Source organism: Eleutherodactylus coqui, chromosome 8, assembly GCF_035609145.1.
Source record: "Eleutherodactylus coqui strain aEleCoq1 chromosome 8, aEleCoq1.hap1, whole genome shotgun sequence".
Classification (NCBI taxonomy): domain Eukaryota; kingdom Metazoa; phylum Chordata; class Amphibia; order Anura; family Eleutherodactylidae; genus Eleutherodactylus; species Eleutherodactylus coqui.
Window position 1 is genome coordinate 28,870,993 of NC_089844.1, and position 23,165 is coordinate 28,894,157.

The 23,165-nt window shown below is 43.5% G+C and overlaps 1 protein-coding gene across 2 annotated transcripts in view; it reads right to left on the reverse strand.

Annotated features, from left to right (window-relative positions):
* Positions 1-987: 987 nt before the first annotated feature.
* RAMP1 (receptor activity modifying protein 1) overlaps positions 988-23,165 on the reverse strand; it is a 72,235-nt gene continuing 50,057 nt past the window's right edge. The window contains exons 2-3 of one of the 2 annotated variants that reach the window (XM_066575366.1): positions 20,568-20,706; positions 988-1,794 (exon numbers count right to left, since the gene is read on the reverse strand). In XM_066575366.1, coding sequence (XP_066431463.1) covers positions 1,539-1,794; positions 20,568-20,706 — 395 coding nt within the window. In that variant the 3' untranslated portion in view covers positions 988-1,538. Of the gene's footprint in view, positions 1,795-19,119; positions 19,284-20,567; positions 20,707-23,165 lie in introns of those variants that run through there. The other variant, XM_066575367.1, reaches the window with a different exon arrangement.

The following is a 23,165-nucleotide window of genomic DNA, read 5'->3' on the forward strand; positions in this document are numbered from 1 at the left end:
ATAAACTATAAATACGTTTATTACAGGAAAACAGAAAAAAATAAAATAGACATTTTTCAAGTTTTAAATATACAAAATAGATTATTCTCTGCTTTATTTAAAGCTGTTACAAATCCTGAAATACAATATTACACACTTCAGAGGTTAAATGACCCCTTAAAGGGGTTGTGTGACTTGATTCTTTTATACAGTTTTGGGCCACCTGTGCCCAAAACTATATAAGAGCAATATACTCACCGTCACACTGGAGCGCCGTTTCGGTGCTCACTTGCCATGGCATCTAGCCCATTGAATGGCTCCTATTGGCAGCAGTGATTAAGGGAGGTAAACAACCCATATGACCATGTAAATAAATCACCAGCAGACCGGAGTGGCAGCGAGGGAGCAGCACAGCAACAGAGAGGTGAGTATATCTGTTTTTTTATGTTTGTTTTATTTTCATTTTGTCCCTCCGCTGCCACCAATGAATTTTATATAGAAAAACCACTTTATCTATGAGATCAGCTATATTGTACCTGCAACACACAAACTATAATGTTTGGTACAAAGAGTAGCTGGCACCCTCTAAACTGGGGTCAATAGTTAGAATACAGAATATTTCTGACTAGAGTTTAATTTCAGATATTCATTTAAGGCTTTTTGCCTTACTAAGCTGCGGGGAACTCAATGACCTTAACCTTATTTTGTTTGTAATGCCACTTATGAGTATCGCTACATGACATGTGAGTGTGAGTGATTCCTCCTCCGATATATCTGTCATTTTAGTGCTGGTCAATAATTGAAAAGTGACCATATCAGTACCCATTGAAGTGAATGAAGAAAAGAATCGAATGCTATCTCTTAGAACTTTCTCCATTTCCTATTCATCTTAATGAAGAGATCACTTCTCTATACATCGTTAGCACTGTATGTGGCCCTTTTTCAGAATCAACTGGGGTCCCAGAGGGCAGACACTAATTGACATGTCTCAGTTTTTTTTTTTGGGGGGGGGGGGGGCCCTTAATGTTATATGCATGTTCAGTGGTACGTTATGAAAACATTACTTTTGATTGACTATTAAGCATTAATATCTGGGTGATAAGGGAGATGGAACAATACCTCTGCATCGCCACCTATTGGAAGGCAGTACTCCTGCAAGTAAATGTTAGATTCTTTATACAAGCCATGTAACAATGACTGGGAATTGAAAGCCAAGCCAGAATCCATACACAGACAACTGTTTCAGGGTGTTTGCCCCTCTACAGTGTGCAGTAGGTTTCTGGTTTGGCTAGCGAGAGGCCTGTGACGTGGGTCAGGAACTCTAACTTTTCTCCTTAGGGAGAGAACCTAGAAGGTGATAACACTGTCTTTGCATCTGTTAATTTTAGCCAGACAGACATATCTTAGAAGGAAGTGCCTCCGTTGGCACTTCTTAAAGGTCCAGTACAGCCAGCATAAACTGTAGAACTGCCATCACTGATTTCCTTCTCTTCTCCAACCCTGGTTGTAAAGGTAATCTCTAGAAATGGGGTCTATAAGGTTAGCAGTCCACATTGTTGTCAAACAATTCCTTCACTACGCTTGCTTCGCCATACAACCAACGCCGTCATAAGAAGTGTTATAAGGACCGGGATAAAGATGAAAGAGCAAAGGATGGGCAGTGGAGGGTCAGCTGGCAGCCTGCCAGTCAGGGCGCAGTTCTTGAAATACTTCTTATGAATATTTGTGAAAAACATATCCACTATGTGGTTTGGCCAGTAGCAGTTCTGATGGTAAGCCAAGAGGCTGGTACAGTTTGTGACATCAGTGTAGATCCTGTAAGAGAAAGGGAAAAGAATATACCATGTCATAGTTGTAGAAATATATATTCCTACTAAATACACATTTCCTGCCCCTTCCATCCCTAATAACCTGGACTTCCTCAATCTGCTTAATTGATTGTTCTTTGCCACAGGACAGATCATTCTATTCTTGACAGGAGTTATTAGGAGTGAATACATTTTTTATCTAGAAGGCTCCATATCTACAGTAAAACTCGCTTATACGGAACTCCAGCTTTATCAGCTTCACTAATTAAGAATTTTAATTACTTTGCAAACAAAAGAAAAAAGGTACACAGTCTTATCAGCAGTCAGTGCTGAGAAAATTGCATGATTCGATGTGCCATGTACAGTAATTGTCAGTGTGTTATGCCAGCAGCTGTTATAGATGAGGGTTTGATCTGGAGAAGGGAACATGGATTATTTTATGGTGATTTATATAATTCATTAACATCTGAAAAGAGCTATAAACACAAATCGCATTAAGGGCCTTTCACTCAGGCAAATGATCGGCAACAAACGTTTGTTCACGTTATCATTTGTTGGGGTGTTTTCACATGGCCTAGAAAATCGTGCGAGATTTGTGCGTTACGAGACAAAAATCTCACACGAATATGAAACCTATTCTTGTGAATGGAGCCATACACATGAGCAATTTTTATTTTATTTTTTTTTCCCCTGCATCATATCGTCCTATCTTTGGGTGTGCCCTCGCATCGCCATTGTTTTCACTGAGGCTCGCGGCAGCATCCCAACACATGCTAGCTGCATCCGAGGGTGATGTGATGCAAAGTTTCCCGATTGACAAAAATGGGAGAAACTCAACGATCCTCTGCCGAGGTTGTCAAACACAGCGGAGGATCGCTACTTCCCCGAAGTGATGCAAGGCAATTTTGAGATGAAAGCACCTTGCATCTCTGGGGATATCACATGCTGGCGAGCGCAATATCGGGCCGTGATTCACGTGATATGGCACTCACCCTTGGAAAGTTAACCTTAGGGCTTAGTCACACGGGCGCATCGGCGCCTGTGTTACTGCAGGTAGAAGACGGTCGTACTTAAGGACGGGGGTCTCTCTGCAGTGCCGGAAGAAAGAACACGTGACCAGCTTCATTGCAGGTCATATGTTCTTTCTTCAGCGCTGAGGGGAATCGTCCGTCCTGAAGTAGGGCTGTCTTCCTCCTGCAGTAAGGGCTGAGTCACACGGGTGCACCGGTGCCCGTGTGACTAAGCCCTTAGTGTGAAGGTGTGAGCAATCAGCAGGCAAATAGCAAATGTTTATTTTGTGATTGCATCTTTCATTTTGTACCAAGAATCATCTGTAGTTGACAACTAGAGATGAGCGAACCTACTCGTTTAGGGCGTTTTTGCACTCAAGCACCGCTTTTTCCAAGTAACTGACTACTCGGACGAAAAGATTCGAGGGGGGGGGGCGGCATGGTGCAGTGGGGCTCTCTTCCCCCCCCCCCCCCCATTCCCCTCTGCAACCCCCCGCTCACCCCTGGCACCCGCCGAATCTTTTTGCCCGAGTAGTCAGTTACTCGGAAAAAGCGGTGCTCGAGTGCAAAAATGCCCTAAACGAGTACGTTCACTCATCTCTATTGACAACACATTGCTCTGTACAAATAGGAATGTCCTGCCAATAACTATATGTGCCAAATGAGCATACCAACCATCATATAGGCACATACATTACCGATGATTGCTCCATGTGGTTGTCTTCTAAAACGCCAATCGGTGCTCATTCTGAAAAGGCACTTCGCACATTAGCGTGTTAATCCAAGGACGGCACATGGCGCCGCTATGAGGCTATGCGCAGTGTCCATGTAAATCAGGCAGCACACGGACTGGTGTCCATATTCTGTCTGATGTGAGTTGCGTCTGAGCCCTTCGGGCACAACTTGTATTCATAGCTAGTGTGCACCTAGATGGTTCAACTTGATATCGCTTAAATGCTCAGTTTTCCCCTTAATGCATTTTATACTGCACAGTCTACATGATGAGTTCACACATAATGAGCAGCATGAATGGTATCTGCTAGTAGCAGTCCAAGGCCGGGGCAGGGCTTGTACCTTGGAAATAATTGGCCTGTCAAGGGTTAATGTGAGCTTATTATTACCATCAGTGGCAATGTGCCCTTTACAGCAGCACACAGAGTATTTCCAAACGTGCTTTGGATTTTTATAGTCATGATGTCAACACGCTTCAAGGGAGAGGTCAGTGAAATGTGGTGGAAGTGTGGGAATGGAGTACCTATGGGACATAATGTTTGTCAGCTTGGGGCAAAGGAGCCTGAGTCACTCACCCTGGGGGTTCACTGGCTTCCTCTTATACATTCTCAATGAAGATTTCAGAATCTGAAATGAGCTAGAGATGGCTGCCACAGACACAACCAAACATGAGAATGCTGATCCGTCGCCCACTGACGAGCAGTTTGTAATGACATCTCCTCCTCAGACACTAATAGCAGTAGAGGAGATCTGAGCGCAGTCATGATACCTATTAGTTTTTATGTAATTTGAAAAATCAAGCTTTTGCAATAAACCAAAATGAAATGTGCTAGTAAAATCTGAATTATTACTATGACTACTGCTATCTTACATCTCCTGTGTGCAGTAGTCTTCGTAGAGAAGCAATACTTCCCTAACGTCTAATTCCATCATTGTTCCCCCGAGCTCTACCCTGACATCACCGGACAGGTGCAAATAAATCTCACTCCAACGGAGGATTCTTCCCACACTCTATAGCTGACCCAGGCAGCTGTTATATACAGTGAATAATGGGAGAGTCTTCGGTGACTAGGTCATTTCATGTTTGATATGGAAAGGCAGATACATCACTGTTAAGGAGGATACAATATGACCTTTGAACAGAGATGAGTCACTGCTTGGGGTCTTTAAAATTCAGTTTCTTAATGGACTTGCAGTTAGTTTTATGCTTAAAAATGTTCCTATCCAAGTTGTACTATGTGTTTTTTTTTCTCATTTATGTATTGCTTCATTTATTTTCAAGACCCGCCCTTATCTGATATGCGGTATGTGAAGCTGCAAGCTCTGAGCTCAGTGGGCATTTCTTGTTAAATATGCTCTCAGCTGTATGGAGCCATTATACTGTACCCATATGGGGCCATACTGTATTACTTCTAGCGGGCGAATATTTCCATAATACTGTGACATACAAAGCTTCCATATGATTGCACTGCTGATGTATATATGTATATATAGGTACTAGTCTGTGATTCCTATTGGAGAATAACTATTGTAGTATAATGGATAACTGCAGCTTCTTATACAAATAGTAATATTTTCTAGTAGGATATAAGGATATATATAGAATAAATCCATTAAACCCTTTAAGGACAAACACTCATGGCTTAAAGTCATTACAGACATTCCCAAATTTGTGAGAATACATTTTTTCCCATAAGGTTTGATGGAAGTTGTACAAACAGTTGTAATTTTAATGCAACTGGTTTTGCTGTACAACCCTAGTCTAAGTGTTAACACGTTGTGAGTTCAGGTATAATTTGTGTTCCTTGTCTTTTTTTTCACCCAGCTTGATCGGCCAGGAAATAAAAAAAATACTGAAAGAGAGCTAGATTGTGTAGGTGTGGCCTGTCCATGTCTGATTTTCTATGACTGTGGCTCAATTGCTCGCACTCTTGCTTTTGCAGAACTGGGGTCCTAAGTTCAAATCCCATCATGGATAACATCTGCATGGACCATGAAAAACTCCATCCAGATGTTGTCCTTGGTCAGATTTGAACCTATAAGCGCTCTAAAGCAGCGGTGCTAACAACTGAGCCTTCACACTTGTCCAATCTGCTCTGGATGAGAAGAGCAACAACAAGAATAAACACAAAGAGAACATAAAAAACTCATCCACATGTTGCTCTTGGTCAGAATTGAACCTACAACTCCAGCACTGCAAAGCAACAGTGGTAACAATTGAGCCACCACACTTGTCCATTCTACTCTGGATGAGAAAAACAAGGATAAACATAAAAAAACCCTCATCCAGATGTGGCCCTTGGTCAGGTTTGACCAGAACAGAATGGGCAAGAGTGGTGGCTCCGTTGTCAGCACTGCTGCCTGCAGTGCTGGAGTTGTAGTTCAAGTTTGACCAAGGTCAACATCTGGATGGAGTTTATCAAAGTATATGCAGGTCTTATCCTTGATGGGATTGCTTACAAAAGCTATCATTTTCATAACAAGTAGAAGATTGTATGTGGCGTTCTTTCTGAATTCCCTCATTATAAAAAGTCAAAAAGGGATAAAATGTGTGCAGCATAGATCCCATCACACGGGGCTGATATGCTGTGACATATTCCCTGGAATTGTGGTAATCTTCTGATTATTGTAGAACTTCATTTTAATGTAACTGGAAATGCAAAGTTGAGTCATTTTCTACACAAGGGGTAGTTTCCCTATTCTGGTGAGCTGCCTAGAGAAAAAGACCACCAAGAGGCCCTGACAACCTTGGGGGTAAAGATTTTGCACCAATGGCAGACCAGCCACGTTCCCTGGGGTAAAGTGCCCTGCAGCATGTGGGAGGGGAGGGAGTGTCTTTTTCCACAGTGCGGGACACTACAAAAGTGGTGCCAAAGATATGCCTGGAACGCTGCAGACAAAAAACAGGGCCAGCAGCAAGAGAAGTTTCGAGTACGGACTACAACCCCCAGTGAGGTAAAATCCCTGGCTAGGGTGGGGGCTAATGGACTCACGGGACTGTAACATAGCTATCGGAATGTGGCGCCATAGATAAGATGCACCAAGCCTTGTGAGGGTTGAGTTTATGGTTATGGTGTGATGAGATGTTCTTATACTGGAAGTGGTTATAGTGATTTAATGGAGTGCAATATATATGTTGCACCTACGATGAATTATATGTAACGGCACAGTAAGGCGCATGAGCAGCAGTGATACAGTATCAAATAGAGCAAAGTAAGGGAAAAGGGACTTGTTATTTGTATAGCGCCAACCTATTCTGCAGCGCTTTTAAGTAATTTATTTATTACCCCCCACCAAGCTGGGCACTCAATTTACCGACCTCGGAAGGATGGAAGGCTGAGTCAACCTTGAGCTGGCTACCTGAACCCTGCAGGGATTGAACTCACAGCCTTCAGGTCATGAGCGGGAGCTTAGGACTGCATACCTTAACACTCCGCGCAAGACGAGGCCCCAAAGTAGGATGTAACTCAGGAAATTGGGCCGCCAGTGTTAATCAGTAAGTCGGAATTGGCGCATTTTCATAAAATGGGTGTTTTTTCAAAGATTAATGATTTTAAATATATGTATATATGTGTATATATATAATATGAGGACACTGGGCAACCAATGTGATATTCGGAATACTCCCTTAACATATTACATCCCTACATCGCAGACAAAATCTGCAGAATTGACTCGCAGTGTGGAATTTAAATCTGTAGCAAGTCATTTTATGTTATGCTGCAGATTTTACTGCAGATTTCAGCACATGTGGATTGTTGTATAAGTTTGTTGCGGATTTTGTCACAAATTTTGGTGAGATCCACCTGGTGCGGCCATACCCTCACTGCTCATGTTCTTGTTTTTATGATCTTATATTTCAAGAGTTCTGAATGCTCTAATCTCCAAGGAGATGAGGGAGCAGTCTCCGAGGGTTCAGTTACTATAGCAACGTAATATTTTTTTTTGTGTGAACATTTAGTTTAAAAAGTGCACACGGGCCGTTCACGTTACTGAACTTTCAACCAAGAATACCGTAAGAAACTAATGCACCAGTAAGGATACAGTTAAACCCTTCTTTACTCGTGCCTTTAAAATGAAATCTCTCTACATACTACTTATGTATTAAACTTATTAACCCTCTCACTGCCAGGACAATATTCACTTGTAAAGCCTAAATTGTAAAGTAAAAATGGAAAAAAATCATATTAGCCCTCAATACCCATATATGTTTTGAACGTAGACACCTGACATATTTTGCAAGCGCCACACTGCAGTTTACAATCATGGGGCCCTTCATGTCATTTTGCATAAAAGTGTACTGCTTTTTAAAAAAATGCATAAAAATTAATGTTTGTGGCTGAATATCCATCCAGAGTCTGAGAAGCATAGAAACCATTGGAAATAAAGGTACAAGACAAGCAGGGTTTATGCATGTCATAAATGTTTATGTCTGCATGCACATATCTCCACAGCTAAAAACATCAAAGCTCTCCAAAATCCAGATAATGGTAAATATGTGAGCCCATTACCTGCAAGGGATGATTATACACAGTCCTGTCACATTATTATGGCCACCTCCTACTTTCGATGTCGGCAGCATAACACATGAAGGAAGTGGCATGTCAGGGGCTGGCCTGGTGGGTATATTAGGTGGGCGACAGGCTGTCTGCTCACACATCACTCATTGTTGCCATGGTTAAAGGGGTGATTTATCAGAGTTGCAATATGGGATGATTATTGGCTTCAAGCCAAGGGTGTCGGTACTTCTCAAACAGCGCAGTTTGTGAACTGTTCGGGTGCCGCTGTAGTGCAAGTGTATCATGAGTGGAAAACAGTATCATTGGGAATAACCAACGTGGAAACTGCGGAGCACCACTTGCCTTTGATGTGAGAGGTAAACTTCAACTATAAGGGTGTGGGAGAGCCACCCGATAAGCTATAGTGGATCAGCTCTCCATGAGAATGAACCAGGGAGTTCCCAGTGAGTGTCCAAAACAACAGTTCAGTGAACCCTACTGCATATGTGGCTCAAAAGCAGACGGATAGTCACTGCACCTACGCTAATAAAGCTGCATCGGAAGAAAAGGCTTCAATTTGCACAGTAGTATCGGAATTGGCCCACCACTGATTGGCAAAGGGTTGTCTTCTCCAATAATTGACATTTTCTCTTTCATCAAATGGATGGCTGCTGGCGAGCCAGGCCAGAAACATTGGAGAACAAACACCCTGCAACCATTACTGGAAAAATTAGAACTAGTAATGGCAGCGTTATAGTCTAGGGAATTTTTTTGTGGCATTCTCTGTGCCCACTCATCCTTGGGGAAGGCATTTTGAACTGATTTGGTCAAGAATACTTCCTTACAGATCACATACACCCATACATGTGGGCAGGACTAAGACTTTCAATACTTGCCTGGTCCCTTAATTCCTCAGACTTAAACCCAATGAAACATCTGTGGGACCACCTTGATCACCATGTTCATTTTAAGGATTCTTCCCCATGCCCCCCCCAGCAACTGTGGAATACACAGCAGTTCGCATGGCTCCAGATACCTGAGACAACCTACCAGTACCTCATTGGGTCACTCCCAGCCTGTCTCGCTGCTATCTGTGCGGCACACGGCGGTTACTCTGGAAATTAGCTGGTGGTCAGAATAATGTGACATGACTCTATGTTCAACTGCTCAACCTTTCACTATTCAGTAGAAAAAAAGAACCCCCAATAGTGACAATTAAAAAGGCACATATCCCCTAACATTGATAAGGGAGACAATAACATGAAGTTTGTGCCTCAACCCCCATTCACTGGAGGCTGTAGAAGAGATGATGACAGTAACAGGTTCTGATGTTTCTTCCTGCAGCTTCACCGCCCCCCACCCCTACCTTATACACACAGGACTAGGAAGTAAAACTTGTAATGCTGTTCTCTGAAAATTGCACCTACTAATAAGCCTGGTATCATTATCTGACCTATAGTCATTCTAATCTAGCTGTGGTAAGTGCTTAAGGTCATGATACACTACTTACATCCTTGGCAGTGAAAGGGTTAAACTTATTTAGCAAGCCCCTCGTAGTGGTGTCTGCAGGCAAATATACATAAATCTATGTTGATGCTGGAGATTTTTAGTTCTGTATCAAAAAGCAAAGGTCTCATAACTCAAAAGGTACATTTAAAAATGAATCCGCCCAGCAAGTTGCATCTAAAAACTTTAAGGTGTTAAATAGTAGAAATGCATTTTGTGGATATTTAAACTTTACAATATTCAATAACAATAAGACCTCCCGCATTGGAATCTGGCTCTGCCAGCAGCGGTGCCCGCCTTACCTGGTCACTTTCATTTTCTTCTGTACTGCGAATGCTCCACATAGCGAGGTGTCAGACATGCGCAATACAGATTTTTTAAAAGTCCTGCTTCTCTGGCGCCATTACCTAGCGATGATGCGGAATTCGTGACCTTTCCGCAATGTGATTGTGGAAGAGCCGCAGATCGCACGGCTTCCATTGACTTCAATGGAAGCCACCTGTGTGGAATTGCGCACAAAAATGGAGCACGCTGCTACTTCTGCTTCGCTTGCGGAAGCCACAATTGGTTTTCACAAGTGTGCAAGAAGATTCCATTTCACATAGCATGCTATGAGTGTTATTTGCTGTGGATTCGCGGTGCGGACGCCCGCCCGCCACAGATTTTACAGTAAATATCTGTTTGTGGGCTGGAGCCCTTAGGCCTTCTTCACAACAGCATTGGAGGTTTGAAGCTTCTCGTGCAGACCCGTAACAAAATCCCAGATAAATAATGCAGCATGCTGCACTACTTTGTCTGGGAAAATGCTTGAGAGCATGACAGAAATCCGATGAACCACCATCAGAGCCACAGGCCCTATACCTTTCCACTATTTTTTGTTTTGATCTACCCCTATTTGACTCTCTGGTTGAGCTAGCATCAGGGTGGCAGAATAGCTATCGTGCTGGAATTAGGCTAAGAGTTAGTGGAATTATAGGAAAATTTTAACATAAGAGGAAGCTAGGAAATTGGCTCTGCAGTCGTACTATAGGGCAATTCTTATACTTGCAGCATATTATTGCTGATTAAGGGCTGGATTTATATCGGTCAATCTACTGCCCATATTATTTAGACCACTGGCAGTCGGTTTATTTACTGCCCATATAATCTGGACTACCAGTAGCCAGTTATTGCCCATATAATCTAGATCACTAGCAGCCAATTCCGTTCTAGCATGACTAACTCTGGCTCCTATTTTCACGCTCTTTTAAGCAGATAAAGAGCAGGTTGTGCCCGGGCTTTCTCTAGAGCAGGGGGCCCCAACCACAGGTCCGCGCACTGGGGCCGGGCCGTTAGGTGTTTACTGCCGGTCCGCGGGCAGTAAAACACATGTGTCAAACAAAGGGCCCACGGGCCGAATCCGGCCCGCTGCCTCGTGTTATGTGGCCCGCGGCGTGCCGACGCCCCTCACCACTGAAGCGATTACCAGCTGGGGTGCGGCAGCTCCCCGCTGGTAATCGAGCTATTACCTCTGATCCCGGCGCACACTGACATCAGTGTTCAGCCAGGATCCTCCTCCCCGAGTCCCCTGCTCATTAGTTCCGCAGGAGAGGACTCAGGGAGAAAGCGCGTCGGGCTACACACTGGTGTCAGTGTGACCCGGGCTCAGGGCAAGCAGAGAGGGAGCAATGCTGGCAGGAAGGAAGAGGTAAGTATATGGGTTGGGGGACTGCTTATTTCTGAGGGGGGGCTGCTTATTTCTGGGGGTGGGGAGGCTGCTTATTACTGAGGGGTGGGGGCTGCCTATTACTGGGGGGGCTGGTTATTACTGGGGAGGGGGCTGGTTATTACTGGGGGGAGGCTGCCTATTACTGGAGGGGGCTGGTTATTACTGGGGGGAGGCTGCTTATTTCGGGGGGACTGCTTATTACTGAGGGGTGGGGGCTGCCTATTACTGGGGGGGGGAGGCTGCTTATTACGGGGGGGGAGGCTGCTTATTACTGAGGGGTGGGGGCTGTCTATTACTGAGGGGTGGGGGCTACCTATCACTGGGGGTGGGGCTGCCTATTACTGGAGGGGAGGCTGCTTATTACTGGGGGGGGGCTGCTTATTACTGAAGGGGAGGCTGCTTATTATTACTGAGGTGGGGGCTTATTATTATTACTGAGGTGGGGGGTTATTACTGAGGGGGCTTATTATTACTGAGGGGAGGCTTATTACTGGGGGGGGGGCTTATAATTATAACGTTGCTATGGGGGTTAATATTACTAATTGGGCCACTGTGGGGTCGTTATTTTCACTGGGGCCACTATCAGGGCTCGTTCACAAGGTGCCTTCTTGAAGCACTGAGGACTGTGGCGCCAAACAACAGAGCGTCCAGCGAGTAGGAGGAAGAGCCGCCTCTGTGCAAGCAGCAGCAGCCGCTGCGCCTGTATACCTGTTAGGACCTAGGTCAGTTTTCAAGGTAATCCTGCCGGAGAGGAGGGGGGAGATAAATTATATGCTGCCATATGTGTGTGCTGGGGGGTGGGAGATAAATTATATGCTGCCCACTGCCCTATGTGTGTACTGCCAGGACATTCTAAATGTCATAATTAAATAAGTATGCACTAAACTCCAACCCCCTTCATAACCCCGCCCCATATAACCAAAGCCCCGCCCATGTCCCGCCCCACCCTGCCGGGCCTTGTAAAAATGGTCTTGCTTGAAGCTGGTCCCTGGTGCCAAAAAGGTTGGGGACCACTGCTCTAGAGGATATCAAACTGATAATATCTCTGTTGATACCTTTACACAGACTTGTTTTTTGGTCAAAAGACCTGTGGTGGAAATAAGTCCTATTGGAGCTCCTTATTGTTAAGGAGGCTCATTCTTCTAGTGTCATTTACATGACAGTGGACTTGATGCTTTATTTGTAATGGTTCCCAGAAGTCAAATAAATTCTAGCCATCACCAAGTAGTTTTTTTCTATCAGCTGGTCCTTCTAAGGCAAAGGACAGAAACATTGGCATTATAGTCAGTTTTGTATCTTGGCTCCTGATGAACCACTTTTAGTGGGAAAACACGTCGAGCTGTCTAAATCTCTGACTCATGAAGTGATAACTTCCAGCTACGAATCACATGACTACACTTCTAAACATTATTTTCTCTTTGATTTATGAAGTGATAATCTCCAACCGTTAATTATACAGTTGCACTTCTAAATGTCATACTACAACAACTGGCTTTTTACTATACTTACAATCAACGCACCTACCTTATGCGTATTCATTATATGGTTACCCGGTTATATATAAACTGTCTCTACCTTCCGGGTGCCTAAAAGTCTCTTGTCAAACTTTAAGAGACTTGGTGTTTGGAAAGGATATCTAGATATCCTTTTGTCTTTATGTTTTGTCTGTTCAGTTGGCCCATATACGTTTTTAAAGGATTTCAATAAAGATTTATTATTTTAGTCTATATCTGTGAAGGGCTTAATTAGTGATACTATAGACTCTCCTGTGTCTGTGAATAGTCATTGTCAGCTGTAGTCTTATCATTGTCTATTATTAGTGTATGTATCTGCTAAATCCTCTGTTAGTGAATATGGCTCAAATGCTATGGAAACTTTTCTGCATGAAAAATCAATATACTTATGGCTTACTATGTCCCTGCAGAAAAAAGTATGCACTTAGCTGTTATTTTTTGCATTGCGTTTTCCTTCTCATGCATTTACAAAGCCTCATAGTTGGTCTGCAGGCTACGTTGCATTCATAGAATCATAGAATGGTAGAGTTGGAAGAGACCACCAGGGTCATCTGGACCAACCACCTACTGAGTGCAGGATTCACTAAAGCATCCCAGACAGACACTTGTCCAGCCATTGTTTGAACACTTCAATTGAAGGAGAACTCACCACCTCCCGTGGCAACCTGTTCCACTCATTGATCACCCTTACTGTCAGAAAGTTTTTTTCTAATATCTAATCTGTGTCTCCTCCCTTTCAGTTTCATCCCATTGCTTCTAGTCTTTCCTTGTGCAGATGAGAATAGGGATGATCCCTCTGCACTGTGACAGCCCCTCAGATATTTGTAGACACCTATAAAGTCACCTATCGGCCCTCTTTTTTGCAAGCTAAACATTCCCAGATCCTTTAACCGTTCCTCATAGGACATGATTTGTAGACCAATTACCATCTTGGTAACTGTTCTCTGAACTTGCTCCAGTTTGTCTGTCTTTTTTAATGTGGGGTGTCCAGAACTGGACACAGTATTCCAGATGAGGTCTGACTAAGGAAGAGTAGAGGGGAATAATGACCTCACGTTCAAGTTTGCGGGTCAGGTATTCCCAGCACTAATCAGCTGGTCTCACTAATGAAGGTGCACAAGCTCAGCTCCCCCTCTACTCTTTACTGGCTCATACAGCTAAAATTAATTATGTCATTAAGGGGTTAAAAATGCAATTCAGGTAACTGAGTTCTGAGTTAAATATTAGGGATGAGCGAGTATACTCGCTAAGGCACTACTCGCTCGAGTAATGTGCCTTAGCCGAGTATTCGGGGGCCGCCGCAGCTGACAGGTGAGTTGCTGGGGGGAGCGGGGCAGAGCGGGCGGGAGAGAGGGAGAGAGAGATCTCCCCTCCGTTTCTTCCTGCTCTCCCCCCACAGCTCCCCGCCCCGCGACGGCACCCGAATCTTTCGGGACGAGCGGGGAGATACTCGGCTAAGGCACATTACTCGAGCGAGTAGTGCCTTAGTGAGTATACTCGCTCATCCCTATTAAATATATTTACATTAGACATATTTTCTCTGATTGTCATATATGGAGGTTTCCCCAGAAAAGGAGTGAAATGATGGCCAGGGTATGTAAATATTTTTACAGAAAAATGGAAAACGCTTGTCCTTTTTATTAAAAAAATTAAAAAGCGTAGAAAAAGCTACACAGAATTAATATCTATCACCACATCCATAGCAACCCATACTAAAAGAAAACTACATTAGTTATGTAAACTACATGTCCCTCAAAAACCAGCCTGATACAGCCTTGAAAAATAAAAAAGCTCTGGTCCTGGAATGTGGCACCACACAGTCTTTTTGTAAAAAAAAAGTATTTATATTATCACTAAATTTGGTGTTGTTATAATCACCACGACCCGTAGAATAGAGGCAATATAATATTTATATCCCACTGTGAATGCCATAAAAATAAATCACACAAAACAATGGAGGAATTCCTTTATCACTGCTCCCAGCAGAAAAAAATAATAAAAGATATTCAACACATTATATGGACCCAGAATTAATTCCTATAAAAACAAGAACTCATCCTGCAAAATACACGGAGACAGACTTCCGGTTTCGGTGCCATGCAGTGAAGCAGCAGAGGAGATGAGCTCCATCCCCACCGCTCCAGAAATAAATCTCCACATAGCCGCGGACCATACTGCAGCCCAGGCACAACCACCGCTAGGTCAGCGGGACCTTCAGAGGCTGGGGCGTGCTAACCAAGCGGCACTAACCTCTCTGAACGCCCTGCACCACTCACTGCACAGCCGGACACAGTGGTGAGTAGTGACAGACAGCACGCTAGATGCTACACCTGCCACTGCCACAACTCCTGTGACTGGAAATACCAGGGTAATGGCCTCAGAACCCAATCCTCGTCGCTCACTTACCCTGCCTGAGGTGCTGGGGAGGAAGCTCTGGTGCGGAGAGACGTGCCTGCCTTCCTCTTCATGTGGTTGTAGCAGCCATCTTGGAACTAGGGTTGCCACCCGGCTGGTATTTCTCTGGCTTGGCTGTTATTTTACCTGCCGTGCCAGTATTTTTTTTTTTTTACAGGCCGTTTTTTTTTTTAATACCAGCCCCGACCGCTCACCTGACACTGAGGCTGGTATTCTCAGTGATTCCCAACCGGGGTGCCACAGCTCCCTGCTGGTAATCACACTGGGGGGGTCTAATACTCACCTACCGCCAGCGTTCCTGTGCAGTGGCTTGAATTCCCCGCCTCCAGCAAAGATAAAGCTCCGAATGGCTAGCCAGCGCCGGCGCTGGGTTAAGCAATGACATCATTGAATGGCTGTGATAGGTTAACCCAGCGCCCGCTTTTATTGGCTGACGCTGGCGCTGGCTAGCCAATCGGAGCATTATCTTTGCTAGAGGCGGGGAATTCAAGCCCCGCTTCCAGAAAGAAATGCTCTGCCGACACAGAGGGCATTGCAGCAGCCTGCAGGAGCGACAGGGACCCACAAGAGCACCGGAACGCTGGCCGTAGGTAAGTATTGGTGCTTGCTTTTTTTAGGTGTAGTGTGGGAAGTAGGGGGTGTGTGTTACGGTATATGGGTTGGGGGGAACTATTACTACTGAGGGGGTTACTACTATTGCTGAGGGGGGGGGTTACTACTATTGCTGAGAGAGGGGTTAATGATGCTGAGGGGAGTTAATATTGCTGGGGGGCATAATATTGCTGAAGGGGGTTACTATTATTGTAAGGTTAATATTATTAGCACAACATGGCAGCCGTCTGGAGAGTATAAAACATGAGATTGAGGCTATGTTAGCAGAGTACAGCTCCACATTTAATTGTATTGATAATCTTCTTAGCGATAACTAAAATTTATGGGATCGCCTAGAGGACTTAGAAAACAGATCCAGATGAAACAATTTGAGAATCATAGGGATCCCAGAATCAGACTTACAAAAGGACTTACGCCAGCTGTGTGAATCCACGATCCCCAGCGCACTAGGGGTCGCCCATACGAGCAAAGTTGAACGCACGCATAGACTGGGGCCAGACATACTTGCTACCAGGAATAGTACTAATTCGCCTACAAAGAGGCGACCTAGACCGGTCATCGTGAAATATCTGGACTATACTAATAAGACCTCTATTTTACGTAACTTCAAGAGCTGACAAAACCAACTGGACATTGGGGGGCAAAAAATCTTAATCTTTGCAGATTTCTCGGCAAAGGTACAGTGAAAAAGAAAACCTTCTCACCAATGTGTACCGCTCTGTACAGAAAACAACAGAAGTTCGCACTCATATACCCGGCGACTCTGAAAGTCTACCAACCAGATGGCTCCTGCCTTACATTTCAGGATCAGGAGAGGGCAGAGAGAGAGCTGCGACTGAGATTACCTCAAACCTCACCAGGCCGACCAGAAGATACTCCCTTCCACAATATGCGAGACGACATGGAATGGCAGGGAGCCAACTCAGCTTCTTCCACGGCACCAAAGGAGCAACAACGCAAGCATGCACCAGCATCGACATCAGCTTCTTCAAGTTTGAGGGACGTGTTGTGAGTATGCCGATTTTAAATGAATGTTCTACCTGAAAGGCGGACTGTTGCAGGACTCTAAGCACAATTTCGCTATAGATATGCATTTCTGATATTGATGTATAGCTTAAGATTCTGGAGCGGAGATACAGATTTAAACTAAAAAGTGGTTTGTTCCACTTCATTTTTTTCCTATTCTTTTTTTCACTATGTTGTAAATGGGAGCAAAAAAGAAATGGTGTGGTGTGATATCTCCACTGATCCACACATGTTGTGATAGATAAATCGTCTCTCAACGCTGCCCACGAAGTGGAAATAAGGGAAGTCAATTCATGCATTCTCTTTTCGGGCATTGGCAAGGCATTCTTCCCTAAAAGAGACCACAGTTTTCTTCTTTTCCCTTTTTCAGTTCTCTATTTTGCACTAGACGTGACGTGTGAAAACTTAGTTTAGTGGGTTTTTTCAGTTTTTTGTTTAAACTTAAGGTGTTAATAGGTGGATTTATTGGCAGTCTGCAAGACTTAACTTACCTACATATAGGCAAACTTTACAATGCAAATTATCTCATGGAACGTAAAAGGACTAAGGCCTCATGTCCACGGGGAAAATCAGGCCCGCTACGGATTCTACATAGAGAATCCATATCGGGTCCCTCCTGCCCCGCGGACATGAGCGCTTAAAATAGGAAGCAGACCGGGAAGGTCTTCTCTTCCTCACGGCCGGATCTTCTTTTTCGGCCGGCGGATGAACTCGTCACGCCGACGGCACGTCGCCGACGTGCCGCACGCATGCGCCGGGCACATCCACCGAGCCGAAGCAAGAAAGATTCGGCCGTGAGGAAGAGAAGACCTTACCGGTCCGCTGCGGGTGAGTTAATTCTTTTAAATTCCTATTTTAGGTCTCCCGCGGGTCCGGATGGCTTCCATAGGCTCCAATAGAAACCCGCGGGAGCCGTCCCCGCGGGAGAACCGCACGAAAATGGAGCATGGTCCATTTTTTTTCATGCTCCATTTTTTTTTTAAATCCCTTTTATTGACCATCTGCGGGTATTTATCTACCCGCGGGTGGTCAATGCATCCCTATGGGGTGCGGATCCGCGTGCGGGAGAAGAGTTAAAATCCGCTGCGGATTTTAATTCTTCTTTTGCCCGTGGACATGAGGCCTTAGGTCCCCATAGAAACGCACGATAGAACTGCACCATTTAAAATGGTTAAAAGTAGATATCGCCCTACTCCAAGAAACACACCTAACTGAGGCCAATTACTACCGATAGAAGGCATTAGGACTTAAGACAGGCAATAAGACTGTTAAAACTATGTTGTTTGCAGCTGATATTTTACTTGCATTCGCACAACCGCATAGAGACTTGCCGAAGGTCTTTGGTTTACTCAAGTCATTTGGTGGACAATCAGGCTTCAAGGTCAACATCATGAAGTGTGAGATACTGGACATCTTTCCCAGGAACAGAACAAACATTTTAGACACTAAAAGAGTTCTCGTCATCGTTGCAAAGACCTCTATTAAATATCTAGGGATAAACATAGGTAAGAGCCCCGAAAGTTTATACAGGTTGAACTATCCCTCAATTGTACGCAAAATTACAAATGAGCTCAATAAATGGAATAACCTACCACTATAATTTTTGGGTCGCTGCCATTTGATCAAGACGATCAGTTTGCTGAAGCTCCTCTATCCTTCACAAACTATCCCACTTTTGTTACATAGGGAAGATTTGGGAAAGTTATAGTCCGCATTCTCTGCCTTTATTTGGGCCCACAAATGGCCATGTATTGCTTTGAAAAAGCTCATGCTTTCCAAAAATAGTGTGTGTTTGGGGGGGGGGGGGGGGGCTTGATTTCCCGAATATATGGACATACAGTGTGGTGAGTCTTATGCAACACTCCTTAAACTGGCTGCAGAAGGCTGATAACTTTTCGAACTATGACCTTAAAACAGAATTATCTCATCCCTGGAGCCCAAATGCTCTCTTACACGCGGGATTCTCTAGTCTTCCACCAGAGGTTACGCATTCTATTATGATAAAAGATACTATTGCCGCTTGGAAAACATCTCGTAAAGCCTATGGCCTTTCGTTCAAAGTGTCAAAATGCATGGATCTATGGGGACATCCGGAGTTCAGTTCCATAAAATATTTGCAGTATGGCGAGGCAAAAGAGTAGAGATAGTCCCGCAGCTTCTCCACCAAGAACAACCTAGATTTAGAACATTTAAAGAGTTGTGCGACACACATGATCTTCCTGCATCACACTTCCTACTCTACGCACAAACATGAAATTTCCTGCGTGCCAGACTTAGCCATATCTCCAAGGAGGCGATACTTAACCCCATGGATATAATTATACGAGGTTCCTAGCAGAAGCACTCAATTTCGGATCTGTACTCTAGATTCAGAGACGGATCGGGGCAACAGGATGATTCTCTGCTGTTCAAGAGGTGGGCACGAGAGTAACGGGATCCGGAGATACTTCAGGGGATAGTGGAAGGGTGGGCCTCTGTAAAAAAAAAGCTATTAAAAATAAGAGATGGCAGGAAACCTATTTTAAAATTACACATGGAGCAATATATGGATTCAATATCCCTCCAGATCCTAAAGGCCCTACAAGACTGCAGGCATGTCCTACATGTTCCGAGCCCAACTCTGATTTCTTACATAGTATCTGGCTCTGCCCCCAAATTAAAATCATTTTGGAAAGATACTCAGGAACTGGTGCGTGTAGTTGGGGCCATACAATATATCTAACACCACAAGAGTGTGTACTTCACTCTCTCCGCATACAGGCAAAAAATTCTAAAATGACACACACTATTCTTTTAATAAGTAAGAGATGCTTGTTGACAAACTGGCTGCCCGCCAAAACTCCATCAGTTTCAGATATCTTACATCAGTTAAAATACCTTTTACAAATGGAGGGACTAGAGACTGAGAGGTGTGCAGAATCCCAAGCCAAGGGGCTTTTATGAAAGTGGATTGATTTTTTTTTTCTAAGAAAAGTTCCCAGACCCAAATGAAATCATCGAATGTATGAGGTCGTTCAGTAACACAACCTGGTATCATATTCAAGATGGTGCGGACCTCCTGGGGAAATTAAAAGTAACATAGTGGTGGCACCTAAATATGTTATGAGATGTCCTAGAGGCGAAAAGTTAAAACCTTGAGATTTGATTTAGTACAGCCATAATTTACATAAAGATAAGACTAGGAGGATACAGTAATTACATCAGTAATATTCGACCTATATTTATCCGATTGTTACGTTTAGTGGTTAATAAGATTTGTTTGCCTCTTGCATTCTGTTTTTCTTTTTTTTCTCTTTGTTTAATTTTTTTATTTCAACTTAAATATGCAGATTCACAGCTAACAATGGACGATATGAGAAATTCTGGAACCAGTTATGTTTTTGTAATTAATGCAAGATGTAGATTTTACATATGTGAATATGTACCAGGAGGAATATTACACTGCTGTGATTTATGTTTGTTTTGTTATTATGGAAATGATAATAAAAAACACTACTACTGGAACACAAAAGGGGATACGGTTAACTGGCTCATACGGCTAAAATTCATTATGTCATTAGGGGTAAAAATGCAATTGAGGTAACTGAGTTCTGAGTTAAATATATTTACATTAGACATAAATTCAAAATTTACAATTTAAAAAAAGTGACCTTTTCTGGGTGATTTTTCCAATTTTAATGTGATTTTTTTTTTTGGGGGGGGGGGGGGCGAGGGTTAAAAATAGAAGCCATTTATGGTTCCCCAGAGAGTATACTCACTCTTCTGTTGCCTTCCAGTCACACCACAGTTTCGCTCCCAGGTCTTCCATCTTAAACTGGAATTGTAGCAGACAAAATTCATTCAGAATTTTTGAATAATACTCATTGTCACATTCTGCAAAAGCCATCAGCGGAGGGGCTGGAAGAAGAGAAAATTATAGGTTACATTCATCAAGTAAGTATCTGTCAACCAGAACACAAGTACATCAATGACACACATTTGTCATGTGTGTATTTACATAGCAATTGTCACTTTGTGTCTCAAACCACCTCTATTATTACTATTCCTAGAGCAGAGACTGACAGATGAATGACATACAATAAGACGCACAAGTGACAACAGCCCCACTTTTCGGCTACATTCAACACTTCCTATAATACATGCAATACAGAATGGCCAGGATAGTCATTGCATGTTATTACGTGTTATATAATAAGGTCATATGATTCAGTTTTTCTAAAAAATTGCTGAAAATATGCAACTGCTATGCACGGACTTACCCTTTACTTCAGTTTTAAATCGGTGTTTATAGAGAATAAAGAAGTTCTCTTTTTTAGTCACTTTCATCTTCTACATCCCAGAACCCAGTGATTATAATCCTAAATAGATTATGTCTTATCCACACAGACTGACCATAAAGGCTTGCTGACCTTAAAGTGACTCTTTGGTTTCAGGATAAAATTCTGACCTGGGACTGTAGGATGGAGGGGGTATATTATCTGTAGTTGATTTTGTCGGCGGTTGCTCAATTCTACCAGTTTGGCGCCCTGTTTTCTGGCAGCCAAAATGGTCCCTACTATTTTTTAGCTACACTGTACACTGCTTAGTGATTGGCCAGCACAGATCACGTGAGCAGGGCTAGCCAATCACAGAGCAGGTATAGTGCATTGGTACTCTCAACATTACCAAAAGACTATGGGGATTAGGTAGTCTAAAGACTGCATTAGTAATGTGCTTTTCTAACACAAGGACCTAAAAGTGTAGCTGGGAAATTAAGTGTTGGGTGGTAAGGCATTATCTGGATCAAAGGCCTCATGCCTACTCACACTCGGTTTATAGAGTTCACAACTCAATGTGTATCTCCGTGGTGTCATTGTTTCCATTTTATCTTATAATGATCAGCCTGTAATCATATGCCTATTTAGAGCATTCATTTTTTTGTTTGTTTTTACATATAAGGTTTCTGTATTTCATCTTAAGCCCAAACCAGGAAAAATATAAAGAAAGTGTGTGAGGACTAAGGGCTAATGCCCACGGCTGGATTCTGCCATGTTTCACGAGGCGGAAATCCACAGCGTTATGCCACAGCTATTAGGTTCTATTGGAACTAATGGCTCAATGTTCAAGCGTAAAAGAAACCGCGGCATGCTCTAATTGCCACTGGAAAAATGCATGCCCGGCTTCCATTGTAGTCAGTGGAAGCCGGCTGTCACGCTATACTTCCACTATGAGCACAGCGGAAGTATCGCATGGTGACGCGTCATCCCGCACTGCCGGCGTGTCACATGCTGTACTGCACATGCGTGCCGCTTCAGCAGGCGGGACGCGCACGGCGGATCCAGAGAGGTGAGTATGGGGTCTTTGTGGGGTGCTGTAATGGACTTCCCTGTGATATTCCGCTGGTGGAGTCCGTCAGGGCCGTGGGCATGATGCCTTAGAATGATCACATTCACCAGGAGCCAACAGGCTGACAATACTTTTCTCATACCATGTAAGCATGGAATAGATTTGTGATTACCGATTCACAAGGGTACAAGTTTTAGGTGGATATCAAGGGCCCAGACTGGCTATATTAGAGGCAACTTGGAGGAGGAGGGTGCAGGGTTGAATGCACATTTTTTCCCCCAAAATTTGAAGCATATGGAACCATTGTATGGATAAATGTAGAATCCCCTTCTTGCATATGATGATGACAGCACTGTTATTATAAGGTTGTAATTTAATTGTCGTCCGACAACTTATAAACGTGGAGGAGCTGCTTTGTTAGAAATCTTGGTTCAGCTGTGCTTCTTAGTTAGTCAAGATAATTGAATTTTTATAGGTGTAGCAGAAAATACATTTGAAATAAGAGTCATACGAAAAATGCTGAAACTGTCATGCAAACGCTGGCGACTAAGAGACCAATAGATTTTCGATAACTACCGTATTGGACAACTCATTTCTGTATAATAGAAATTGGCAAAGTTGCTGGTTACTGGTCAATAAATCTCGGACTCTACTTGCTATCAGCTGTGTAAATATGGCTTTAGTTGGATTTTAACCCTAAACTTTGAAGAACCCACCGAAGGCTGCAGGACAATAGTGCCAACATCTTAACTGTCTTCAGATCTCTAAGGAGTTGGCTTAAATTCCTCTCCAGCGAGGTGAAAGACGGAAATAAAGTTATTATACAAACAAAAAATGACAATGTTAAAGGGAAGATGCCACCGCCTATAAGCACCATAAACTAAGTTCGGTCCTGCTGAGCGGGTTGTCATTTATATACTTAGTGGACTTCCCGTTCCCATGATGTCACTCTGTGAAGTTGACACGCATTTAGTCAGTATGTCTCTTTTTTTATTCATTCCGTGCGCTCTCCCACAGAAAACAGTGGGGCG